Source organism: Chelonia mydas, chromosome 7 (assembly GCF_015237465.2).
Source record: "Chelonia mydas isolate rCheMyd1 chromosome 7, rCheMyd1.pri.v2, whole genome shotgun sequence".
Taxonomy (NCBI): domain Eukaryota; kingdom Metazoa; phylum Chordata; order Testudines; family Cheloniidae; genus Chelonia; species Chelonia mydas.
Window position 1 is genome coordinate 31,872,238 of NC_057853.1, and position 21,664 is coordinate 31,893,901.

General features: G+C 47.9%; 1 protein-coding gene across 1 annotated transcript; it reads right to left on the reverse strand.

Annotated features, from left to right (window-relative positions):
- Positions 1-506: 506 nt before the first annotated feature.
- SCYL1 (SCY1 like pseudokinase 1) lies at positions 507-21,492 on the reverse strand. Its single transcript, XM_037904008.2, has 18 exons — positions 21,114-21,492; positions 19,337-19,477; positions 17,909-18,031; positions 17,315-17,535; positions 16,307-16,397; positions 14,839-14,994; positions 13,893-14,051; positions 12,827-12,934; positions 12,106-12,219; positions 8,562-8,717; positions 7,847-8,035; positions 7,539-7,614; positions 7,259-7,441; positions 4,537-4,676; positions 3,864-3,965; positions 1,402-1,704; positions 991-1,057; positions 507-908 (listed from the first exon to the last, which is right to left on the reverse strand). The coding sequence occupies exons 1-18, from the start codon at positions 21,228-21,230 to the stop codon at positions 784-786; spliced, it is 2,571 nt and encodes an 856-aa protein (XP_037759936.1). The 5' UTR covers positions 21,231-21,492; the 3' UTR covers positions 507-783.
- Positions 21,493-21,664: the final 172 nt, after the last annotated feature.

Here is a 21,664-nt window from a genome sequence, read left to right on the forward strand (position 1 = left end):
AGGAGGCGAGTGAGCTGGAGCAGCAGGCGGGTCTGAGTGCACAGGGGCTGTTGCTGCTGGGGAGTCCCGGGCCCAGCTCCGATGCCTTTGCCTTTCTCTCCTCCCAGCTGGGGCTCTCTAAGAGACTAGACTCTGTCTCTCTGTCTTGCTCTCTCTCTGAAACTCGACACTCTCATTTGTGTGTCTCTCTTTCAGTCCTGCGGTGGCTAAGAGCCTAGACTCTGTGTGTGTTACTGTGGCTAAGAGACTAGACACTGTCTACCTCTTTCTGGCTTGCTATGGCTAACAGCCTAGACATGCTCGCTCTCTGTGCGTGTGCATCTCTTGCTTGCTTGTTGTGGCTAAGAGACTAGACTCTCTCTTGGGGGTGTGTGTGTATGTCTCGTCTCTAAGAGACTAGCCACTCTGTGTGTGGGTGTGTGTCTCTCTCTAAGAGACTCGTCTGTAAAGTGTCTCTGTGTCTCCTTAAAAGAGAATAGACTCTTTGTTTCTGATTTAAACACAGATCATTTAAAATTAATTTATTCCTACACCCTTTATATACAAAAAGAAAGACTGCAGCACATACAGGAAGAATGCAAATATCCACACAATCACAGGCCCCCATCTGCTTTTTACTGAGAAGCTGTACAGAATAAATACAGTAGAACCACAAGTTTGTGCATCTCTGCTTGCGAGTGTACCTGGTTGGTGGGGTGTCCTTATTGCTGATGTATGTATAAACTAAAATTCTAAGCGCATATGTACAAGCAAAAGCTGAAGCTTCCACTGCTCTTTTGCCTGTCAGTCCAGCTTCCTGGCACCCAGTTTCATAGGTCCCTTTGCCACCTTCCTGTCCGCCCGTTTAGCTTCCATCTCCTTCTTCCGCTCCTCTCGCTTCTTGCGTGCTAATTCTGCCCTGCTGAGCCCTACGGAGACACAATAATTCCCAGCTAGTACGAACGGCTGGATGGAACAATCATGTGCAACTCTGCTTCTTCAGCAACTCACCCTGGTCAGAGTCCACAGATTCCCAGTTTTCCTCTGTACCCCAGTCGCCAATGGCATCCATGCTTCTCTGAAGTTAGACACAGAATTTGAATTCAGAGGACTTCTTCACAGTTATGCACTACACTGGGGGAGGCACTCAGTACACATTTATCTTTCCACACAGGAAGAGAAGGGAAGTAGCTAATCCCTAAACTGAGTGGGTACCCCACCCTGCCTTCCTCTGGAGCTTCAGTTAAACAGAGAGCAGGGTGATAACACTAGCCCTTCCCAGGCCTTTTGGGGATTTGTAGACCCTCCCCCCCACAACAAAAACCAAAACATACAATGTCACCCAGGGAGTCAGTGGCAGAGCTGGGAATTGACACACACACACACACCCCATCCTTGATCATGAGACATGGAGAAACTTACCTGGGTCTCTGTTGTTGACTTCTGAGTAGGGATTATGGAGAAGAAAGGATCTGGTTTCTCTACACTCGATGAGCTGTCCCAGTCATATTCGCTGGCCAGTTTGGTTCCTTCTGGTTGGGCCAAGGGAGCTTGCTGTGAGGGGGTCAGTTTCTGCACTGTCCCAGAACCAAAATCCTCCTCCCAGCTGTCCTCTGCCACGGAGCTTTGTCCCTGAGTGCCCCACTTCTTGTGACTCCAAGTAGATCCAACCTCCCAACCAGAGCTGGTCCAGTCTGATTCCTGTTTCTTGGAGGAGCTGCTGGTCTGTTAATGATAAGGGGGACGGGGGCAGATTGATCAGAGCAACCGGAAGAGGACAAATGAGCTACGAGACAGGAACTGAAGGGGCTTCTGGACTAGTCATATCCTACCTGCAAGATTTAAAAGAGGTGACTTTGAGCGCCCAGGCTCAACAGATAAAGGCCAGGAATGGGAAAAGACCTGCCCATCACCCTAGCCACACTGTCTTTCGTACTAGTAGGCACTTGAACAATGGTTATTCCCATCTGAGGGCCGTACGGTGACTAAGGCAAGAAAGGCTGACAGTCTTAATTTAAAGACCATGATCAAATCGCCTTTTAACCTTCTCTGGAATAAACTGAACAGGCTGAGCTTCTCAAGTCTCTCCCTATAAGGGGGATTTTCCGGACACAAAATCCTTCTTATAGCTCTCTGCTGAGCTTTTCCAATTTGACAACATCCTTTTTGAAGTGTAGACATCATAACCAGACACAGTATCTAGTAATGTTGTCACCACTACCATAAACAGAGGTGATGACCCTTCCTTTACTCCTACTCGATATTCCCCTGCTTACACGTCCAAGATTGTTTGCACCCTTTCAGCTCTAGCATTGCCCTGGGAGCACTTGGTTATTTATCATGATGTTCAAGTTCTTTTTGGTGTCACTGTAGTCCAGGATACAGTTCCCTTGCCCCATTACAGTGATCTACATTTTTTGTTCCTAGATGTAATGATCCTTAGTTCTTATACAGCACTTTTCATCAGAAGACTTCAAAGCATTTAACAAAGGATGTCATTATCCCCATTTGCCAGATGGGGAAACTGAGGCACAGATATTTGCCCAAGGTCACTGAGCAAGCTGTGGCAGATAGAATCATAGAATATCAGGGTTGGAAGGGACCTCAGGAGGTCATCTAGTTCAACCCCCAACTAAATCATCCCAGCCAGGGCTTTGTCAAGCTTGACCTTGAAAACCTCAAAGGAAGGAGATTCCACCACCTCCCTAGGTTAACGCATTCCAGTGCTTCACCACCCTCCTAGTGAAAAAGTTTTTCCTAATATCCAACCTAAACCTCTCCCACTGCAACTTGAGACCATTACTCCTTGTTCTGTCATCTGCTACCACTGAGAACAGTCAAAATCCATCCTCTTTGGAACCCCCTTTCAGGTAGTTGAAAGCAGCTATCAAATCCCCCCTCATTCTTCTCTTCTGCGGACTAAACAACCCCAGTTCCCTCAGCCTCTCCTCATAAGTCATGTGTTCCAGTCCCCTAATCATTTTTGTTGCCCTCCGCTGGACTCTTTCCAATTTTTCCACATCCTTCTTGTAGTGTGGGGCCCAAAACTGGACACAGTACTCCAGATGAGACCTCACCAATGTCGAATAGAGGGGAACGATCACGTCCCTCGATCTGCTGGCAATGCCCCTACTTATACAGCCCAAAATGCCATTAGCCTTCTTGGCAACAAGGGCACACTGTTGACTCATATCCAGCTTCTCGTCCACTATAACCGCTAGGTCCTTTTCTGCAGAACTGCTGCCTACCCATTTGGTTCCTAGTCTGTAGCGGTGCATTGGATTCTTCCTTCCTAAGTGCAGAACGCTGCACTTGTCCTTGTTGAACTTCATCAGATTTCTTTTGGCCCAATCCTCGAATTTGTCTAGGTCCCTCTGTATCCTATCCCTACCCTCCAGCGTATCTACCACTCCTCCCAGTTTAGTGTCATTTGCAAACTTGCTGAAGGTGCAGTCCACACCATCCTCCAGATCATTAATGAAGATACTGAACAAAACCGGCTCCAGGACCGACCCTTGGGGCACTCCACTTGATACCGGCTGCCAACTAGACATGGAGCCACTGATCACTACCTGTTGAGCCAGACGATCTAGCCAGCTTTCAAGCCACCTTATAGTCCATTCATCCAGCCCATATTCTTTAACTTGCTGGCAAGAATACTGTGGGATCCAGGAATAGAACCGAGGACTCCTAAGTCCCTGTATAGTGCCCTATCCACTAGGCCACACTATTGCCCCTACAACTTTCCCAGTTGGTATTAGCTTGAGGGTTACTTGCTCCCTCCCAGAGATTATGGAGACCAAATGCACCAGAAAGGGATACCTGCACTTAAGACAGCATATGGTGTGGCATCAGAGTGATAGCATGTGCGGAAAGCCACCTACCATCCTGGTCCCAGGCTTCTTCAATGCCAAGGCTGGTTCTGACCACTCCGGGGTGTTCCAGTCATCTGGGCTCGCCTGCCCTTTGGATTGCTCAGCCTCTTGCTACAAGCAAAAGCACAGAAAATGAGGCACAGCACATGAGGAAGAAGAATCTCAAACCAGGCAGCAACAGAGCCTGCAGCTAATATCGCAGAAGTCACTGGATGGCGCTGTGGTGCATACTCATCTGCATATGAGCAGTGGCCAGTCTTGGAAAATATGCAACGCTGTTAGCTTGGTGATGCATGTATGTATTCTTTTCAAGGGAGCTATTGTAAGCAGCGCAGGGGTATTTGCTGCCTGCCCTTAATCTTTTTAACTACAGCAGGTTCTTGGGGCAGAATTGCTTCTGGTAAACTGGGCATGGGGCATTGGCATCTAGGCTGAGAAATCTGAAATGAGATTGCCCTGCATGCTGTTTGTGACCACCCCTGTCCCAGGACTGCGCATGCAGTGTAAATAAATAAGTTACACTAAAAAATTGCCCCCACTCTACTAATTTCCCCACCAGACTAGAAGCTCCCAAATCTGCTCAACTCAGCAGAGGGGATTACAAGTCCTTACTCCAATCACTGAGGCAGCCCACCTGTCATCCTCAAACAAACTCTATTGCAGACGGAAGTGTGCTGCTCACCTCCAGGCTCCCCCAGTCCTCATCGTCCCATCTATCTGTGGAGTTCTCTTCTTCCTCGGTCACATCCCCCTCCAGATCCCACCGGCTGGATGGAATGGGAGCTGCTGGCAACGTCGCCGGGGAAGGGATGTTGCTGGCTCCTTAAAGACAAAAGCCCACAGCATTAGAAGGTGTCCTTTTTCTGACAGTGGCCAGCACTGAGTGCTTCAGAGGAACTGTGCCCAAGTTTTCTCATAACTCCTATTACAGCTAGGGCTTGTCAACACAGGGACTGCTATGGCTATACTGGCCAATTTCCCCAGGGCATCCTTTCCAAATCCCTTGTTCATTTAGTATTTTTATGTTGAAAGATGCTAATTGCTGCCATCACCTGAGTCTTGGATCAGCCCTAGTTACAGCCAATGGGTGCACCAAGCAGACTCAACGGAAGGAGCAATTAAGCCACTTTATGTAGTAGAGACAGCTACAAAGACTGGAGGGATCAACCAATGCATACAGCAGGTCAGAGCCAAGACCGCAGGGACTAGGAGATCAGTTGCAGCCTGTGCGTGTTGGGAGGCAAGAAGCCCAGGGAAGCACCGAGTAGATGAGAGAGGAAGCGAGGGACAGAGCTGCTTGGGCACAGAGTGATAGACTCAAGGAGCTCCATCTATTTAGCGTAACACAGAAGGTTTAGAGGTAACCTGATCCCTGTCTAAGTCCCCACATGGGGAACAGAAATTTGTCAGTGTAACACACAAAGACCTAAAAAGATCCAATGGCTGGAAGTGGAAACTAGAAAAATTCAGACAGGATATAAAGCACACATTTTTAACAGGGTGCAGAGAGAATTGAGTTAAATCAGCAAGCAGAAAACTTGGATTTAAATCATCAATTGTTAAACTTGTTTTACATTTGTACTTTTAAATTATTTGCCTAACCAAAAGTTATTTTCACTGATTGTAATCATTAAAACATGCTGATTTGCAACTAAATATTGCCTTTACATTAAATGTGATGCTATTTTTGCTAACCAGGTGGATGCATTACACATTTATTTAAGCAATTATATAGCTTAACATACATTTATTCAGATTCTTAATTCTTACTTTTTATTATTTTAGAAACGGCGAATAACAAATTTCTTATTTATTAGGCAATTAACTGTGATCTATGAAGTTCAATTAGAAATGAGCAAAACCAGCTTTTTAATTTTTGTACTAGCTAAATAAAACTACGTTAAATGTGCTGGAAAATGAAAGTTTATTAAAAACCTATTTTGTATTTAAAACTAATTGATTTATTATTCATAGACTGGAAAAGGAAAAACAAACTTTCCTGCTTTTTCAACTCCCAATCAGTTTCTTAACTTCAAATGAACTAGTCGTTGAACTGAACTTCTTGAATAAAGTGAAAAGAAGAAGACATTCTCTCTGCATCTCCAGAACAGCTACTGCTGTCAAAAGCTGGCTCAGTAATTCAACAAACTCTGGCTCCAGGTGCTTAGGTGGTGATTTCCACCAGTTAAGTGGTTTGATTTTCTTTAAAACTTTGGCACCACATATATACTGCTTAATATTCTTTTTCTCATTTAATTTAAATGCTTGACTCTAGTATTTTTAGGCCTTAACACAGTTTATCAAGATTTCAAATTTAATTTTAAGTAAGTTTACTTTTTAATTAATTTAAATTAAAAAAATCTGATTTCTTCGATTATTTTAATTTAAATCATTCATTTTTATCTACCATGACAGTGAGGGTAACAGAACAAGTTACCAAGGATTGTAGTGATTTTCCATCAGTCAATTTTTAAATCAAGATGGGATGTTTTTATAAAAGACCTGCTCTATTTCAAATAGGAATTAACACAAGGAAATCCTATGGCCTGTGTTCCAGCAGAGGTCAGACCAGATGATCGCAAGGTCCCTTTCTGGCCTCAAACATCTGTGAAAAGCTCGCTAGCAGGGCAGATTTGAGGATTTCTGAGCAGGAAAATGGCCTGCTGTTGTTGGGTTCTCCTGTGGTCAGGGAAACGGGACTTTGTGTGCATTCGTTATAAATAAACAAGATTACACCAAGATTAAAGTTGGGCAAAACAAAAATTCAGCAAACGGTAAATTAGCTAAAACTGCATTTTGAGGGGCACTAAAATTATATGTCATATTCAACCTTAGCTTGCAAATAGTTTCAGTTAAAAAAAATGGATTTCTTTCCCCCTCAAAAATGTCAAAACTAAGAGTTTTGACACTTTCGACTTTTTGTTTAGAAAAGTTTCATTTACAAATGTAGCTAGATTGATTAAAAAATAAACAAACAAAAAGTGTTTTGTGTTTGTCATTTTGCTTCAGGTGTTTTTTTGAGCTGAAACAAAGTTTTTTTCATTTCAGCAACCACCACCCTCACCCCTGTCAAAAAAAAAAAATCACATATTCGCTCAGCTCTAACTAAAAATATACCTGACTTGCGTCACTGATTTCCCCTTTTCTGGAAACTACCCTGCAAAGTCTCAAATACTGACCAACTGCTTGAGCCAAAGGGGCAACCACCCTTATTATTACACTCTGGCTAGTCTTCTGTAGGTTAACTGCGTGTCACGCAAACACGTATTTCCTTCTATCGCTTCAGATGGTGCTGCTGGCTTCAGTGCCATTTGCCACATGGCTACTCAATTCTTTGATGCCACCACCCCAGGGTGAATAAAGCCCAATGCAAGCTTTGCGATTACAGCTGTGCAAAGACTGACCGATACTGGGTGGCTCCAGTGCACCTCCAGTAGGGATTTCCACAGCTGTTTGTTCTACCGTGGTCCCGGCGTTTGTTCGGATTAGCTTCGACGTAAGCGATGAGACCCCTGTCACGGCCCAGCCTGCCCAGCTGGCAGCTGCTCCCATCCCGGGGCTCGTTGATGCTGCGTGAACATCCTTCTCTGCAAAGGGAGCAGAAAGAAAAGGGGAAAAACGTCCATTAGTTCTGTTTGGTGTTTAAATGCCTGAAAACTTCAGCACAGTATTAGGATCTCTCACCCAGTTCAGAGAGCTGAGATGGGTCTTCAGAGACGGTTTCTAGCTTAGTCACGAAGCTTCGAATGGCTTTGAAAGTCTAGGAGATTGAAGTTATTTTATTATTATACGCTGTAGAGATACCCTCTCCAGACAGCGGGAGACCTTGTTGCACCAGTGACTGCACAGACACCCAACTGAGATTGGGTGCCACCATCACACTGGACGCTAGAATGGACTCGTCCAAGGTTGGAGGCCCCCGTTGTGCTGGGCATCAGAGCTGGAGGCTTGGAGTTGGCAGCTCTGCAAATTTCACTGCAGATCCAACTCACCTGATCCCTGACTGTCTTTTCAGGGTCAACTGTCAGCGCACAGAGAACCGGCAGGATTTTGAATGCGCAGTCATTCATAGAGTAGAAGTTGTGAGTGGCAGCAAATCCCAAGACGCCCGCTGCCCGGGAGGGAGCAAATGGGTCTTTTGTGGCACGGCTGAAGGCAGAGATCAAAACTCTTTGTCTAGTCTGGAAATAAGAGAATGGGCAACTTATTATGTGTATTATGGTAGCACCCGGGAGCCCCAGTCACAGATCCATTGTGCTATCCATATGCACAAACACATAAAAAAACAGTCCCTGCCCTAAAGAGCTTTCAATATAAATAGACTAGATAGACACAGAGTGGTAGAAAGGAAGATTATCCCTGTTTTACAGCCAAAGAACAATGAAGTGTTTTGCCCGAGGTTACACTGACTTTGTAGCAGAGCCAGGAATGAAAGCCAGGCCTTCCAGGCTCTGGCCTGGTACTTTAACCACAAAACCCTCCTGTCCCCTCCTCCTGAATGCTAGAGCGTTGCTGGGATCTACAATCCACAATTCCTCACTTAAAGATGGCCACAATCTTCCTCTGCATCATATGAAGCCTTGGTGGGAAATAGGCATTTTAAAGGGAAATCATCCTGGGAAAGAAACCAGGGTCTGTGTCCCTATTTTCCCCATCCTGTCAGGCATTGGGTCCCTCTGGAGTGCAGGAAACGGTCTCACTACTCACGCTGGCATTGAGGTAAGGACCGATCTTTCCAAGGCACACGGTGGTGTTGCAACGAATGGGCCCCTGGTCATCCTTGGCCTGCAGACGGGCAAAGTGCTTCATCAGCTCCATATTGAGATTGTTCTCGTTCAGCTTGGGGGCCAGCAGCAGCATCGACTGTGAAGGGAGGAAAAAGGCTGGTCATGGGGTAGTTCAGGTCTAATAATATCTAGCTCTTACATAGCACTTGTCATCAGTAGCTCTCAAAGTGCCTTACAAAGGAGGTTGGTACCATTATCCCCATTGTATACATGGGGAAACTGAGGCACGGGGCTGTTAAAGTGATTTGCCCAAGGTCACCCAGCAAGCAAGTGGGAGAGACAGGAATTTAACCCAGGTCTCCTGAGTCCCAGTCTAATACCAATCCATTAGGCCATGGTGCCTCCCTAGCTTGTAGGATATGTTGATAGTGTGGCTAATAACAGGGAGTAACTCCTGAAGCACCCCTTGTTGTACAGCTATTGTAGGGCTTTTGTACTCTGTAGGACACTAGTATTATGCAACATTTATATTGCAATAGAACTTAGAGGATTTGGGCCCCATTGTGTCAGGCACTGTACAAACAGAATAATTATAGCTGGACGAAACCTTTTTGACAAAACAGAAAAACAGAGTCTGGTGGAAACTGAAACAATGTGAGGGAACATGGTTTTTGATAAAATTCTCAATGGAAGAAAGTCAAAGCGATTTGTTTAGACTATTTCAATCGTATCTTTTATTTTTATTTAGTTTCTACTTCTATATTACAATAATTTTAATATTAGATTATATATATTGTATTGACTTACATTTAATATTTTATAGTGTTTAGACAAACCAAACTATTTCAGCATCATTGATACAAAATGAGAGGCTAAATGATTCACAGTTTCATTTTATTTTGCTAACTTTTATATTATGTTAATTTTTAATTCATAGTATAATTTATATATTGTTTGGACATAAACTAAATGCTTTTACCTTATTAAAATGAAACAATTTGATATTACCAAAACAAAACGTTTCAATTGCTCCAAATCAAAATTTTTCAGAGCTTAACAACAAGTCTGTGGAAAATTTAGGAATGAGAACAAAAATCATTTTTGAAATGTCATAATTTGCCACAGAACGGAAATTCCATTTCCCAGCCAACTCTAATCACAAAACACTCCCTGCCCCCAGAGAGCTTAACAACGAGTCTGGACCCCATTGTTTCAGGTACTGTACAAACAGAGAACAATGGTAGTATCTGTCCCAAAAATCAGGCAACAGAGTGACATCCCTTGGGGTTTGGATCTGACATTATGTCCTGCAGTGACAGACATTTCTACTGCCCTTTGTCTGCCAATGAACCCCTTAGGATAGTGGCAAGGGTTGGGTTAAACCTCATTAAAACCTTGATTAAAGGTAGTTGTAAGAAGCTATTCAAGCTTCTTTACGGACTCAGAGCTGAAACATTAGGGGGCCTGCAAACAAAACTGTGTTTTGGCACATGTGAGGCCACTCAGGCATTTGAATTCAGAAGGCAGAGGGACTACCCTGGGTATTGTTTTAGTAGAGGGGTGAGAAGAGAAAACAGACAGGAAGCACCGCACTGAGAGAGGGCCCTGAGAAAACGCCAAGAAAGAGCTTTTGAGCAGAGTGCTGGCTGAAGCAGCTGGGAGCAAAGAAACTTCAAACAAAGAGATGTCCTGTTGTTTGATTCCTGCTGTGTTCAGAGAAACATCACTTTGTATATTCTTTGTAAATAAACAGGACTGCATCAAAGAAAACCTGATGCGATCATCAATTTCTCCTCCTAACCAAACAGCCTGCAGGACCTCAAATTTTAGCTAACCATTTGGGTCAAAAAGGGGTAACATCCAGCTCTTAACATTCATATATCTCAGAGCAGTTTACAAAGGAGGATCACTATCACTATCTGCATTTTTCGGATTGGGGAAACAGACAGGTGGGTGACTTGCCCAAGGTAAGTGGCAAAGCTGGGAACAGAATCCAGGCCCAAGGGGGGAGGGAGGGGGAAAAGAGGACTCAAATAGAGACATTGGAAAGGGGTCTAGTTTTCAGAGGGTGGGTGCTCAGTACTTTCTGCAAATCAGGTCTCTTTCTAAAAGGCATCTCAAATCAGGCAACCAAAATCACTACTCACTTTTGACAAATCCTGGCCCAGGTCTCCTGAATCCTTGGTCCAAAGCACTATCCACAGACCATATTGCCTATCTATCCAGCCAGTGTACACAGCAGAAAGTGCACCCTCTGAAACTGACAGGACTCAGGACAGACTTGTCTGAGGTTCTTTATGGGAAAGACTGTCCAGATCATGCAAACCAGTATCACATAAAACCTCCTCCCCATGCAGAGGTAAGAATTAGCAACAGGGTCAGACAAGATTAATAGTCCAGAGTAGCATCATCCTCCCCCTTAACTCCACCCCATCAGCATCCTTCAAGAAGGAGGAACAGAGCAACTCTGAAATTGATTCCCAGATTATAAAGTCAGAAGGGATCACTGTGTTCATCTATCAGAGTAACAGCCGTGTTAGTCTGTATTCGCAAAAAGAAAAGGAGTACTTGTGGCACCTTAGAGACTAACCAATTTATTTGAGCATAAGCTTTCGTGAGCTACAGCTCACTTCATCGGATGCATACTGTGGAAACTGCAGAAGACCACAGTATGCATCCGATGAAGTGAGCTGTAGCTCACGAAAGCTTATGCTCAAATAAATTGGTTAGTCTCTAAGGTGCCACAAGTCCTCCTTTTCTTTTTGTGATCATCTAGTGTGACCTGTATAACACAGGTCACAGACTTCTCTATGTTAATTCCTATTTGAACCAGAGCAGATCGGTTAGAAAAACATCCCAGCTTGATTTAAAAATTATCAGTGATGGAGAATCCACCACATCCCTTGGCAAGTTGTTCCAATGGTTATTTATCCTCACTGTTAAAAATGTGCACCTTATTTCCAGTCTGGCTTTTTCTAGCTTCAATTTCCAGCCACTAGATCTTGTTAGGTTTCAGAATAGCAGCCGTGTTAGTCTGTATCCGCAAAAAGAAAAGGAGTACTTGTGGCATCTTAGAGACTAACAAATTTATTTGAGCATAAGCTTATGCTCAAATAAATTTGTTAGTCTCTAAGGTGCCACAGGTACTCCTTTTCTTTTTGTAGATCTTGTTAGACCTTTCTCTGCTAGACCGAAGAGCCCATTAAAAAAGATTTTGTTGCCCATGTATGTACTTACAGACTGTGACCAAGCCACCCATAACCTTCTCTTTGATAAGCTAAATGGATTGAGCTCCTGGAGTCTCTCACTATCAGGCAGGTTTTCCAACCCTTTAATCATTCTCCTGGCTCTTCTCTGAACCCTCTCTACTTTATCCACATCCTTCTTGGAAGTGTGGACACCAGAACTGGACACAATATTCCAGCAGTGGTTGCACTGGTGCCAGATACTAAGGTAACAGAACCTTCCTACTCGAGATCCCACATTTATACATCCAAGATCACATTAGCCCTCTGTTGTTCTACCTTCACGGTCTGCTCACGAATGGCCGGGTTGGTGTCCAGGAAGCCATGCACAACATGGGGAAAGATCTGGGTGTTGACGGTGGGTTCATTGAGGTATTGGATGAAGTTTTCCATCTGCAACACACACACACACGCATGTGCCGCCAGTCAGGACTTAACGTTTAGTGTAGTGCTGAGCAAGATCAATGCACAGTCAAAATTAGCAGGGCTCCACACCATCTGGGGAGAGTCAAGAGGAGAACCCAGATGTCCTGATTCCCAATCTCCTGTTCTAAGCCCTTGACATCACACCTTTCCACAGCCAGGAAAAGATCGAGAAATCCTGGCTCCGAGCCACCCCTGCAGCACGCTTCTTCCCACAGCTTGGCACAGAACCCAGGCGTTCTAATTCTCAGTCCCCTTGTCCTAACAACTAAGTGAAGTGACACTCTCTCCCAAAGCAGAACCCAAAAATCCAGTCTGCTAATTCTTTGATCTAGCCACAAAACCACTCCCCTTTCAGAGCTGAGAGTAGAACCAAGGAGTCCCAACTTCCATTCTCCTTGGTTCTAACCACTAGACAGGCACCATTCCCCTCCCAGAGCCAGGAACAGAACCCTCAGGTTCAGACTCCCCGTCCCCTCCCTGTTCTAACAAGAACAGAAAAATACTGCTCCTGCTAACCTGTCTGAGCCCTGGATCCGCCCAAGTGCACAGATCTGAAGCGAGGCTGATCACTGACCTGCTGCAGCAGCCGTATCCTCATGGCTCGGTCGGTGGAGGAGAACATTTTGACGATGACAGGAATGATCTTCTGCTGATACTCTTCAGTGTTCAGGAACTTCCCTACCTGCAACAACACTGGAAGTTAAAGAGGAGGCTTTGATCCTGAAGGAGATGAGGGGCATGCAAAGCTTTAGTGCGGAGACAGGAAGTGGTGAGGTGGGCCCATGAGCCTTCCAGAGATAAGATACTTCTAGCTGGGCCACACCAAGAAATTCATCTGTAGATGTTCCTGGAGTACTGATGTCAGCTCTTGGCACCATCTCCTCCATGGTCCTGTATCTTGGGAATGGAGTCCCCGTATTTCCACACACACACCCTGCAAGGTCATGTGTCAGTTGATGAGGAATGTGTAGTAATGGCACACCTCTCTGGCCTCAGTTTCCCTTTTCCTGGCATGAGGTGCGGTAAAGTAGGGGAGGTGGGGGGGAATGAGAGAGCACACAGAGCCCTCGCATGGAGGGAGAATCAAGGACTCTGATATAGGTGAAGTGAATATAGCACATGCAGCCCGCCATGAGAGGTGGGCGTTGGAGGGAGTCGAATGAGAGGGTGGTTCACAAGGCACTTGTGGGGGAAATGGAGCGATGCAAGGACCCCATGTGTATGCAACGTGTGCAGCCTACAGAAGCTACGAAGCGTGCGACCCCTTAATAGGGCAGTTTAGTCCTAAAATGCCTCTCTCCTCCAAGCACACCAACTTCACTGAGTCACAGGCTCAAACTGGTCCCTCTAGGGCTCTAGCCAACAGAGCAACAGTCGGTTCCCACTTTGAACTGGCCCTATAGGGTTACTTTGTGTTTGCCTGTCTCCTCCCTGTCCCTTCCACAGGTCCTGCTCAGTCGCAGGAGATCTCCAGCACCAACTGCTCTCCCCTCCCCACAAGCAAAGTCCGCTTGCCAGCAGTCCTTGCTCACTCTGGGAACTACAATCCTCAGAATGCCCAGAGACGGGAAACAGGCCGGTAGCCCCATCCCATCACAAGATGTAAACAGGGGAATGCCACCATTAGAACAACAGCTCACCTTGAAGAGTGGGGTTAGGATGACGGCACCAGCACTACCAAACTCAAAGGCCGTCAGCAGCTGTGGGAGGATCTTGTGCCGGCAGAAATCTTCGGGGAAGGTGTCTAGGTTGTTGCTCAGCTCCTGGAAGAACTTCTGCCGTGCTGCTGGTTCCTTAATCTGCCGGGGCAGGGGGAAAGGGAAATGGGGTCACTGGGTCAGACTAGCCTGCTCCTCGTGGCTCCATTCTGCCCTTTGGGGCTGCCAACAAGACAACCAATGCAATGGTGGTTTGGATGACGCAGTCTCCTCTCTCACTAGGAAATGGTTGGAAATACAGCAGGTTCTTGTTCTACCATACAGGGGCATGAATTTCCAGATCTGCTAACATGGGCTGGAGTTGAACCAGTGACTTAAAGCTGAAGTGGTCTTTATCCTATTTCACCCTGAACCAGCCAGTCCCTCCCACAACTTGGGGCCACATCAGAGCTAATGCTTTGTGGAATGAAAAGACACCTTACCCCTTTCCCTGCCCCCTACGCCAACCAGTCCCCCTACCCTGCAGCAGGATTGATGCCGGTACTCCCTAGAGAGGAAAGGCCTCAAATCCCATTCCCCACCTCCCTGATCCAGCCAGTCTTCCCCTCAGAGCTGGTGCCCTCTGGAGGGGAAGGGCCTCATATCCCATTCCCCACCCCAGCCAGTTCCCTCTCAACCTCCCCCCAAAATTAATTGTGCTCCAGAAGCTACTTTTCCCCACCAAGCGAGCATATAACGGAGCCGAGACAAAGGTCAGTACTGCCCAAGGCAAGTTCAGTGGGTCCATAAACCAATGCAGGGGGTCCTCAAGCCCCAGCAATTGATTGGACACTCTCTTGGGCACCTCTGGCCTACACAGAGGAGTTCTAATACTGTACTTTCCACCCCTCCAGAATGGGGGCGACAAGGCTACTAGCATCGCTCTCACCTGGATCTCTTCCAGGAAAAGGTTGGTCTCTACAAAGCTGTTCTTCATGAAGCCATTGGGGCCCCGGCAGTTCTGGAGGAACTTGGCAGGGTTGGGGCGGATTTTGGGGTTGGCCCCCACCAGTTCGCAGTAGTGGGGGACCAGCGACTTGGGGATCTGGAGAGAGGATACACAGATTCTACAATCAGGAAGAGGTGTCCCTTGTGTGTTAAGCATTCTCTATGGGTACTAATTAGTTTGAGATCTTTTCAGTTTGGATAGCAAAACAGTTGACAACAGCCAATGGATCTCATTATCCCTGTTTTAGGAATGAGGAAACTGGGGCACAGGGAAACAGGCTGAGCTGCCCAAGGTGACACAGCAACGCCATGGCAGAACTGGGAAGAGAACCGAGGAATCCTGACTCATGTTCCCACCCCTCCCAAAGCTGGGGATAGAATCCAGGAATCCTGGCTGCTTCCCCTCCCCCACACTAATCACTAGACTTTCCACCCTTTCCCTCCCAGAACTGGGAGTAGAACCCAGGAGCCCTGACTCCCAGCCCCTCCTGCTCTAACCCCTAGACCCCACTCCCCCTAGAGTTCCCAGTCCTGTGCCCTATCTATTGCACCCTACTGCTATTCTACAGCACAACCACAAAACTCTTTACCAACCCATTTGAAATTGCACAGCTCCGTAAGGGACTGCTTAAGGAATAGTAGCTGCACAGAGGCTGCCTAAAGCAGAGAGTGATCTGCAATCCTTGTCATGCTCCTATAAGTTTGGCCAATAAACAAAACAGAAGGGCCACTATTTAGCCACAGGATGGACAGACACAGGGCAATATGCTACCAGTTCCCCAAAAATGCACCTCTATAGAAAACTGCATTGACTCACCCTCACATTAACAGGGTGAAGCTGATGGTTAGCTCTGGGGCGTGTGGCCTAGCAAACTGGGACAAAGGAGACTTTGGTTCTATTCCTGGCTCTACCATTGGCCTGCTGGGTAACATCTTGCCCCCTTTGTGCCTCGGTTTCCCCATCTGTAAAATGGGAATAATGAGTCTAACCTCCTCTGTAAAGCTTCTATGATCTACTGATGAAAAGTGCTACATAAGACCTAGGGTCTATTATTACTGAAGTCAATGGGGCCTGAAAGACACATTCTCCCCCCACAGCGTATTGCGAAACCCACCAGCAATCAACTTTCCCTGCCCTTCCAGGTGTAACCCAGATCCACTCCATGTGGTGCTCTGTCCCCCTCTAGCCATGGCTGGGCCACAGACAGAGGTTGATGAGTCTGCTATAGCCTGGCTCTTTTAGCACACGACACAGAGGCTCCTGATTCTGGGTTTGATTCCTGTTGCCAACAACACACCCAGAGGTGTAATATTACAAATAGAGGGATTGGAGCCCGGCGGATCTGCTGATTAATTACTTTGCCAGGCCCTATCAACAGAGCGGGTGGGAAGGGGACTGACCACATTACCTTGCCAAGGGATCGCAAGGAGGACGGACGGGGCAGGGTGCCATTGAAAACCTCCCAGATGAGGCAGCCAAGACGCCACATGTCCGCAGACCTGGCACAGCAGAAGAACCAATGTAACTTTCCCAGCGATTTCCCCATGGGGAAGGAAAGTGCAACCCAGCTGTATTTTGCATAACATGATCCATACAAACTACACCCCCAAGACACTTTAGGGTTAGGCAGAAGGGCTATGCAGGAAAACAAACAATAGAGGAGCTTGAAATGAGACAGAGGCTCTTGCATGCGCGTGCACACACACTGTCAAGAGATGGCAGGGATTGGATATGCAGAACGGGGAGTAGAGAGGGATACAGCAATTCTGTTCGGAGACAGGTGTCTTGCACACACAGAGAAGAGGCAGGTGCCAGGTGCACTGAGAGGAGAGCAGAGAGAGATGCAGGGAGGAGGATTCCTGAGTGCAAGGGGCTGCAGAGGAGAAGGTTCTTGCACATGCACACAGCGGGACACTGTGGAGAAAGAAAGACCAGGTCATGGAGGGTGACTGGAGAAAGACCGCAGAGTGAGTTAACAATGAGGGTAATATGGAACTGGTCCCTGAAATAACAATAAAACCCCAGCAATGCATGTACAGAACAATAAGCAGAGCTCAAAGCCTCTCCCTTCTAGAACCTGGGCTTTGTTAGTTATTGGGCTCAGTGCAGGAATCACAGAGAGAAATTCTCTGGCCGGTTTAAAACAAGAGGTCAGACATAATGGTCCCTTCTGGTCTTAACATCTACAAATCTATCTGTATTATGGTCATGTCTAGAGAGACCCCGACAGAGATTGGGAGGCCTCTGTCGTGCCGGCTGAGCTGCAGACCTCACTCAGCTGAGATCAGGGGGCCCATCGTGCTCGGCACTGCACAGTCACACAGTGAGAGCGAGTCTCCGCCCACAAAGAGCTTACAATCTAACTAGATAAAAAGGTGGGAGGAGATTAAAGGGCCCCGCCCCATCTCCCACTCACCATTTCTCCCCAGGGATTTTGCTGTTATCTGTTTTCTCTGGTGGGTCATATCTCTCCAGCTCAGGGATCCCTTTCCGAGGCGGGGTGTTGTCACCCTGGGTCGAGTACATGTAATCCAGGCCACCCAGCTTCCACTCACCAGCGCGGTCCACAAAAACAGCAGCCATGCACACATTATTGTGGATGAGGTTGCAGTCATTCACCAGGAAGCTGAGCGCTTTCTGGAAAGGCAAGGGAAGGACAAGTCAGAGGAGCAATCAGCTGGGAGCCCTGTGAGGGGAATCTTAGAGACAGAATGGTCTAGTTGAGGGGTGGGATACTGCCATTAAATAATTAGCCTGAGACCCCTATTGTCTAACCCCACTCCCATAATTTCCAGCAACTGTGAAAATTTAAAATCAATAAAAATTGAAAAACAGGGTAAAAATAAAGATCAATATTATCTATCAAAATTAAAAACAATAAAAATCTAATTCTGCCACGTTTAATTAAAACTGAGGGGCAACCAAGACTAGGGGCTGTGGGCAAAGGAGTTGGTGGTTTACGATTTTCTATACAGGCACAACCCATCTGCTTGAGATCACTGTATCTTACCACAATCTGATGGAGGCCCCACGATATCTCCTGTTCATTTAACCCTCCAGAGTCTGCTTTCGCCTTCAGGTAAGTACTCAGAGATGTCACAGGCTCTGTCACGACGTGTAAACATTTCTCTGTCTATCCCCCCCCCCGCAAAAAAAACACCATGTTTCTTTTTGTTACAGAAGCACCCAGAGGCTTCAAGTGAGATCGGAGCCCCTTTGTGCTGGGCACGTTATTAGTAGTATTACGGTAGCACTGTAGCCCCAACCAAGATCGAAAGGTCCTGTTGGACCTGGCGTTGCACAGACCACCCCCACAAATGAGATTGGGGTCCTGTTGGGTAGGACACCACAGAGACCCCCGCAACTGAGATCAGAGAGACACTGAACAGCCCACCCCCACCTGAGACTGGAGACCCCTGTTGTATCAGGCACTGCACAATCCCCATCCAACTGAGATTGGGGCTCTGTTGTACCAGGCACTGCACAACCCCCTTCTAACTAAGATTGGGGCCCCTCTTGTGCCAGGCACTGCACAACCCCCTCCAACTGAGACTGGGGCCCCCATTGTGCCAGGCACTGCACAACCCACCCCACCAACTGAGACTGGGGCCCCTGTTGTGCCAGGCACTGCACAATGCTCTCCTTTCCCCCATTAATTGAGATCAAGGACCCCTTAGTGCCAGTCACTGTGCAGAATCTCCCAACCAAAATAGGGGACTGCCTCCATCCCAGGCACTGCACAGACACCACCTCCCAACAAGATCAGGGACCCCCATTGTGCCAGGCTCCACACAGATCCCCCCACAAATGAGATCAAGGGACGCTTAGTGCCAGCCACTGCACAGACACCACTGCCCCATCCCCATTAGGGGGTCCAGCATGCAGCCCCTGGCATGGCAAAAGGCCCAGATCTCTGTCAGGATCCATGCGGTGCCCTAAAGAGGATCTCCAATCTTGTTCAGGGTTGCTGGGGCCTACGATAATACAAGTAAACAGATAATAAATAAATGCATCCACTATAGGAAGACAAAAGTGTAATACACTGGGCTGTCCCACTGCAAGCTGGACATGTCGGGTGACACTGCTTTATCCAGATTCAGGTTTTGCTGCAGTTTCATAAAGGCAGTGGATAAATAACATAATTCCATACAGTATCAATCCAGTATCCTAAGCATTGGTGTTTTTCAGGCTAGGAAACACACTCTGGGGCAGAAATCACTCTTTACTCTGCGCCCTTTACTCTGTGCCATTCTGGGGCACAGATCACCCTTTACTCTGTGTCAGATGTGATACAAATCCAGCCCTGAACTATTCAGGGCCTCAGACATCACCGCAATAAAAAATCATAATCCTCAAAGACTGCAGACATAGCCACAATATGAAATCACAAATATAATGGACGGTAGGTACCGCCACAAATAAAAATCATAAACAGTACCTCCAATCCGTCGACGTAGGACAGAATATTGGGGTGCCGGAGGGTTTTTAAGCGTTTGAAAGCTGCCTTGGCGACCTGTGTCTGTTCATCCGAATTAGGTTTAACTTCATAGACGAAAACAGATACCAGATCCCCTGTGGTCTGAAGAAAAACAAAAAAGTGTTATGTGCTATTTATTTAAGGGTGTCTTTGATCGGGTGTCTTTGATCCTATAGTATCTGAGCAGAGCTATTTTCCCCAATGTACAGATGGTGAAACGGAGGCACAGAAAAAGGATGTGAAGCTTGCCAGAAGTTGGGAATGGGTGACAGGGGATGGATGGATCACTTGATGATTGCCCTGTTCTGTTTATTCCCTCTGCAGCACCTGGCATTGGCCACTGTCAGATGATAGGATACTGGGCTAGCTGGACCTTTGGTCTGAGCCAGTATGGCTGTTCTTATGTTCTTACTTGCCCAAGGTCACATGGGGAGTCTGTGGAATTGAACCGAGGTCTCCTGTTTCCCATGCTGGCATCCAAATTGCTGGCTCATCTTTCCTCCCTTGTGGGGATGGCCGGGGATGGGGAGTCAAGGACAGTCTGTTTGGGGGAGGCAATGTAGTCTAGTGGACAGAGCATTGCACTCACAAGACTTGGGTTCTATTCCAGGCTCAGCTACTGGCTTGCTAGATGACATTTGGAAGTTCCATCCCCGCTCTGTGCCTCAGTTTCCCCACATGTAAAATGGGGATAATGATACCAACTTGCTTTGAAGAAGGGTTTTGTGATCTACTGATGAAAAGCTCCATATCAGAGCTAGGTATTAAATAATTATTACTATTATTATTATATGGACCCTATAATGAGGGTAACTGTGTCTGCCTCTGGGTGGAACACAGCAGCCACTTTGGAAGCGGGCCAAACCCTCCCATTTTCATGCTGCTGTTTGTTCCCTGACCCTAGGGGACTACAAGTAATACTAGATCCTTGGATGTCCCCCAGCTGCTTTGGAAAGTGGGGTGGGGGTGGAGGGGAGACCCTTGAGACTAAGGAAGAACTAGAGAAGCCCTCAATTGGGGTTCCCTGGGCCCTTTATTTTTGGGGATGCTCAGGAATGGGGAGAGCCTGGAGGGACCCTGAAAATCCTTGTTATCAGGGGAGGAAGAGCCTAGAGGGCAGTCTGAAACGTCCTTCCATCTTAGTGGGGGCCCCGGAACCCCCTCTATCCTTGATAACGGTATCTGAGTGGGGGCTTGGACACACCCTCCCATAAACCAGGGGAGAAGCAAATCTCTGGGGATCATTAAACACCTCTTCTGTTCTAGGGGGCCCTGGAAACCCTGCCTTCGTCCAAAAGCTCTTTGAAACTCCCCTTTTACACCCAGAGGAGGGCTTGAACCCCCCCAGCCATACCTCACCTCTAGCTCAGGCTGGGGAAGAGAAGCCTGGATACCCTCTACACCCCGGCCTAGGGATGAGGGCCTGGAAACCCACTCCTGAACCCCGGACTTCGGGGGGGGGCTGGAAACCTCCCCCCGTATCCTGGGTTGGGGACCTTGGAACCCCCCGTACCACGGGCTGGAGAGGGGGAGGCCTGGAAACCTACCTCCCCCCCCCGTACCCCTGGCTGGGGAGCCTGGAAACCACCTCCCCCGTACCCCGAGCTGGGGAGGGGGAGGCCTGGAAACCTCCCCCTGTGCCCCGGGCTGGCGGTCCCGGTGGCGGCCGCTCCAGGCTAGGGAGGCCCCGCCACGTCAGGCGAGCAAAGGCCGGGCCGGGCCCAACTGGGGGATTCACCTTCCTCCTGCCCCGGTGCAGCTGCCAGGGCCCCGCGGGCTCTCCCCGCTCCGCGCCCGCCTCCGCGCCGAACTCATAAGGGAAATCCCGGACAGGGTCCCGGGAGAAGAACCACATCGTCCGGCCGGGCCGCTCCGGGACCGGGATCCGGCTCCTCCGGGCTGCGCGGAGCGGACAGGCCGCCAGAGGGCAGCAGAGAGCACGGCGCTGGGGGCGGGGGAGGAGGCTGGGCGGGGCTGGGGGCAGAGCAGGGGAGCAATGATGCGTGGGGGGAGGCCTGGCGCACAGCTAATCCCGGCGGCTGCCCCGGCCGCCCCCCAGCAGCCGCAGATTCTGGTAGGGTGCAGAAGGGCCTCCTCGGCCGCTGGCGGACCCCACCGCTCCTGCCAGCTGCCGCCTTAGCTTTGCCGGTGGAGCTGTCCAGGCACAAAGAGGTGACCTGATTGTCCACAACGTCCCACAGCAAGTGAGTGACAGCCTGGGAATGGGACCCAGGAGTCCTGCCTCCCAGTCTCTGCTCCAGCTACTAACCCAGAGTCAGGAATAAAACT